This window comes from Echinococcus granulosus (genome assembly GCF_000524195.1).
Source record: "Echinococcus granulosus chromosome Unknown EG_S00042, whole genome shotgun sequence".
NCBI classification, from domain to species: domain Eukaryota; kingdom Metazoa; phylum Platyhelminthes; class Cestoda; order Cyclophyllidea; family Taeniidae; genus Echinococcus; species Echinococcus granulosus.
The window spans coordinates 230,085-235,321 of record NW_020170422.1 but is presented as its reverse complement, the minus strand read 5'-3'; the positions used below and the strand labels follow the sequence as shown (position 1 = coordinate 235,321).

Sequence of the window (5,237 nt, the reverse complement as noted above, 5' to 3'; positions counted from 1 at the left end):
ATTCTCTAAATGCCATTCGAGCTAGCCTGGTGAGCGTGAATTGGGTTGATGGCTCCGATTCCACAACTACACGGGCTTCTCGTTAGATGCGTATAGTAAGTGGAGACTGAGGCAGCAGAACGCGCTGCGCATGAGTGGTTTGAATGCGTCGTTTGCCTTTTGTGGTAGATCATTCAAGGTCGGATGTACTACGACCGAGAAAATCCTCTATTTCTGTTAATAAAGCAGAAGTGATTGAGATGATTGATTGAAATGTTTTAAGACCAGGGTATCACAAACAACCCGAAGGCATAGTTATTATGAGTGATGGAGAGTCAAGTCTTTTGCATCTACGGCAACTGGGAGGGAGGACAGTCACAGTAGAGATTCGGCTTCCCGTGCTTTTTCTGAAATCGGAAGAAGCAATGATGCTAGGTTGGAAAATTTATCTCTGATGTATGAAAGGCCCGAGGGGCTGCTGACGTGCTGGGCTCTCGGAGACCATCCCGACAGGTGGAAGTAAAGTCGTGGGGCCTTAAGTGCTGGTGTAAACTAAACGAAGAGTTAAACAAATTGTTGGTGGCAATGAGCAAATGGATCTCCCTCACAAGGAATGCCGGATGACATTAGGCTCAAATGACAATCAACTTATTTTTCGAGTCTTTCACTTGTGTTGTTGAAACCCGTCGCTGTTATACTGCTCCCTGACTGACTTGTTTCAGAAAGTGGCGTTTGTGTTTGCGGATTATCACTTTTTCTTAACCCAGCAAATATATTATCGCCTAAAACGAAGGGAATGAAGGGAGAGAGAGAGATGTTCCAACGAAAAAAGCTGATTCCTTACATCGCTCAGCTTTGGAGTACCAGCTGTTGCAGTGAACTGGTGGAGGTGTGAGATGTGAAATGGGCGATAGGGGGGGTTTATTAATGTCTGAAGTTGTAAAGTGTCATAGCACCGCGGCACAGGACGCATCACTGACGCACAAGATGGTCGGGAGGCCAATGGCATGGCCCGAGGATCATGCGGGTGAGCGAATGTTTGATCAGTGGAGACTGTAGTACCAGCTAAGCTGAACCCGGGGGTGAACGAACTGCTAAGCCGTCTTAGTTAAACTGTGGGGGTAATTTGCAACCAGAAATGTCTTCTTTTACTAGATGGTAATGCTTGAGTAATTTGATTTACACCTTCACTGATTCATGGGCAATGGTACACATCATGCTGGCTATTTCTGTGAATGTATTAGTAAGACTACTTTGTTTTACCAGACCATGAACAGAGGAGGGAAGCTGACAGCCAATCAAAAGACGAGGGAGCTTTATTGTTCGAGAAAAACTTATGTGATGCAGAACAAGAAACTAGGGCTTTGACAGTCATTGAGGTACAATCGGATGGTGAGTCGACTCTACAGTCATTGCAGATAAGGCATTCTGGAAAATTGAGCCGTCTTAAATTCTAGCCTGAATAGAGGCTAGAATGTTAAAGTCAAAAACCTATGCGTAAACGTGTGAGGTGAACGTAATGTGGCACTTGTCATGAACGGTTTACGTTGCTCTACTGATGGACTAGTCCTAAACTTTGTTTTAATCTAAATGGTTTTTAAGAATCTCAACATGAGGCACTAAGAAATAATGCGGTTGACGATCCGACGTCGGCACAGAAGGGAGAACACACTGAAGACATCGAAGGTGAGTTTATGTGAGAATGAGGTATTCGCTGAAGTAAATGCCAATTAAATGCAGTTTTGTGGTGACCTAGTGTACTTTACCGCAAAAACACGCACAAAAGAAACCCACTGCTGCATCCCAGAATTTACCAGTTGATCTAGCTTTCTAAGTTGTAGTGAAAAGTGCACTTACCATTGCATACAGAACGTCAACAAGAAGCCTCCAAAGAAGGCCAAGATGCAGCTCAGCCTGAATTAAAGGTTGCGGGAGTTGTGGAAGGGACGGAAGAGAGGGCTGCGATGGAGCCCGAGGTTGAGGCCATTCCTGTTGTCGTTGGTAAGCTCAGCTACTTTATTGCATAAAAATGAGTCTAGGATCCATCAGGCTGGGTACTAGTTTCTGCCTTAAACAGTATGGCACGGGCTGGTTAGATCACCAACCATTTTGGATCCCTCATTTTAGGATGAAAATCAAGTGCTCATTCTCCTAGTTAGGGGAATTTCTCCTGCCTTGCAGTGGAATACCCTCACTTTCAAGGGGTTTAAAGAATAGTTTCGAGTTCTTTTTAAAAGTTATTCTAGCATATAGATGTCATTACGATTTTCTCATACCTATTTGTTGCACACAATTGAGAGGTTTCGATGAAAACAGATTATTTAAGGGGTCAAGAATAAGGTAGTTTCAAGACACGTTTATCATTTCAAAAGGTCGCTCAATTTCTGAGGATAGCCCTTTCCTTGCGTAACATGATCACGGTTGGCGTTTTTGCAAGAAGTTCCGTAAATAAATAATTTACGTTTCAGATGTTTAAAGGGACTAGGTGGATTTTCGGGTTAGCTATTGCATAGACTTGTGGTGATTTTTAGGGACTTGTCGAATCTATGCAGTTGCCTAACTACATTAAACGGCATAGATATTCGCCTGTATATCACCATACAACTTCTTGTGCTCCACACCATTTGCTCTTTTCTTTGATTCCACTCTCATTCTAAATGTCGTTTGAACTAAACTGGTAAATGTAATTTGAGATTTTGGCTTGGTTACAGAACTGCACAGGCTTCTCGTCAGATGCGCATGCATTTAAAAGATACTGAGTTAGCAGAACGCACTACACAAAATCAATTAGGAAAAGTAGCTTGTTTTCGTTGATAGATCATTCAAGGGTAGAGGCACTAAGATCGGGAAGATACTCCGTTTCTGCTAAGGAAGTAGTACGCATCGGTACTGATTGAAATGATTCGAGGACAGTGTGTGACGAACAACCTCCAGTCATGGTTATTGTGAGCGATGAGGAGCCACTTATTGCGTACCTATGGCATCCAGGAGGAGAAAAATCGTAGTGAGACATTTGGCACCTCGGATCTTTCCTGAAATCGGAAGAACGCATAATACTAGCATGGAAAATGTATTGTTGGCATACAGAAGGGGTGGGTGGGAGGCCATGCCTTCCAGCGGAAGTAGAATGGCGGAGTCTTGGGTGTCAGCGTAACTAAAAGGAAGAGTTAAGCAAAGCGTTACAGAAGAGAAGCAAATGGCTTCCATTCACGCAAAATACTAGTCGACATTGAGCTCCAACAGCCGTGGATTTGGTCTTAATGTCTTGCTACTGCTGTGGAAACTCCTAGCTCTTAGCCTGCTCACTAATTGACTCGTGATAAAAAGTGGCTTTTGTGTTTAGGTGTTCCAGTGTTTCGTAAGCTACCAAATATATCATTGAGTAGGCCAAAGGAAAGTAGTGAGGGAGTGATTGTTTAACCAAGATGTTTTGTCTTATCTTTAAGGTGTCGTTTATTTTAGTGAACTGGTAGGGAGTCATGAGTTGCGATACGAGAGGTAGAAAGGTTTATTCAATCCTCTTGGCTAATAATAAACTGCTATTTCAATGTAGTGTCGAAAACATGTTCCTTCATCAGATGGTGATTTTTAGGCTTTGCGCTTTACACTTTTTTACGGTCAGAATGGTTACCTCTATAGAAGCATCACCATGGTCGCTTTGTTCAAACAGAAACTGAACAGGGAAGGGAATTTGATGGCCAGTCCGCAGATGAGGAACCTCAAAAGACTGAGGAGAAATTAGGTGACACCATACAAGTAGCCGTCATTGAGACACAATCGAAAGGTGGGTCATCCCTTCCATTATGGTAGATTCGGCTTTTTTTATAGCAAATCAGGCATTTTTAAATTTTTACTGGAACAGAAGTTGGAAAATTTAAAATGAGCGCAAAAATGCGGAGGAGAGAGACTTAATTTGACAGTTTCCGTGAAAATTTTGTGTTGCTTCATCGATGGCCTAGTTCTAAACCTTGAATTCTCTTTCTAGAACCTCAAAATGAGGCACTAAGAGCTGACGAGACTGACACATCGACAGCGACACAAGGGACAGAGGACGACAACAAAGGTGAGTTTGTTTGAGGATGAATTATTTGTAGCTTTCTTTGTCTGTTTAATGCAATGTTGTGGTGAGATAGTATAATTTACTACCAAAGTACCCCCAACGTAGACTCACTCTTGCCTCCACAAATTTTTCTGTTGATCCAACTTTCCAAGTATTAATGGTTGCCTCAATTGCTGCCTACAGAACATTACCAAGAGGCCAGAGGCGAAGGTCAGCCTAAACCGAAGTCGGAGGTAATGGTGGAAGAGACGAATGAGGGAATTACTGCGGTGCCGGAGACTGAGGCAGTTCCCGTTGTTGGTGGTAAGCTCATTCAAGTTATTAGTCAACTCTCTGTAGCTAAACTAGAACACCACAAGTTAAGTTGATCAACAACTATGTTAGAGCACTCATGTAAAGACTCCTCTATTTAGGCGGTTTTCTTTTGCCCTGCAGCAGAATGTCTCAAATTTTGAGGGGTTTACGGAACGTGTTAATTATTTTCAAAAATTGCTTCATCAAGTAGAACCTATTATGCGTTATTTGTTTTTTGTGTTTTTGACTAGTTTTACCACTAACCGACTTTTAGAGGCTCTCCCAACGACGAAGTTTTAAGACACATGGTCAATATCAAAGGGGTATTCAATTTCAGGAATATTTCTATTGTGCAACATGATCATGATTGGCTTCACTGAAAATTTTGTAAAAAGACAAACTATTTGCACTTCGGATGACCACAACGACGTCCAATTTTTGGGTTGGCTCTTGTACTCACCTTTGGGGATGTTCAGCTACTTGTCAAGGCCAAGAGATTGTTTATGCACATCGGAAAGCCAGCGCGTTACTCCTCATTGCGTTGCGCACTATTTGCCCTTTATTTTGAATCCCCTTTAATTCGTTCAAATGTCGGTTGGACTAAACTGGTGGGTGTGATTCGACTTCTTTACTTCGGTTTCAAGAATATGGAGGCTTTTCGTCAGATGCATGTGGCATTAGGGCTGGCAAATCATGCTTCATGGGAAGGATTTGAATTAATAGTAATGCGATTCTCATGCCAACTTATTCAAGGATGGATGTGCTATGACCAGGAGAATCTCTTATTTTTGAGAAGGAAGAACTGCAGTTTGCCCGAATTTTCGAGATTGGCCTGACGAGACCTAATTCCGTTCATTTTCAACGTAAATGATGACAAGTCAATTCGTTTACACCCACAACTTCT

At 42.4% G+C, this 5,237-nt stretch overlaps 1 protein-coding gene across 1 annotated transcript in view; it reads left to right on the top strand. All coding sequences in view use genetic code 11, as the record gives it.

Annotated features, from left to right (window-relative positions):
* The window catches only part of EGR_05573 (Cytoplasmic dynein 1 light intermediate chain), a gene marked incomplete at both ends in the record, with an annotated part of 25,511 nt that overhangs the window by 12,708 nt on the left and 7,566 nt on the right, over positions 1-5,237 (top strand). The window contains 5 exons of the mRNA XM_024494822.1: positions 1,582-1,665; positions 1,849-1,980; positions 3,650-3,763; positions 3,965-4,042; positions 4,223-4,342. Coding sequence (XP_024350742.1) covers positions 1,582-1,665; positions 1,849-1,980; positions 3,650-3,763; positions 3,965-4,042; positions 4,223-4,342 — 528 coding nt within the window. The remainder of the gene's footprint in view (positions 1-1,581; positions 1,666-1,848; positions 1,981-3,649; positions 3,764-3,964; positions 4,043-4,222; positions 4,343-5,237) is intronic.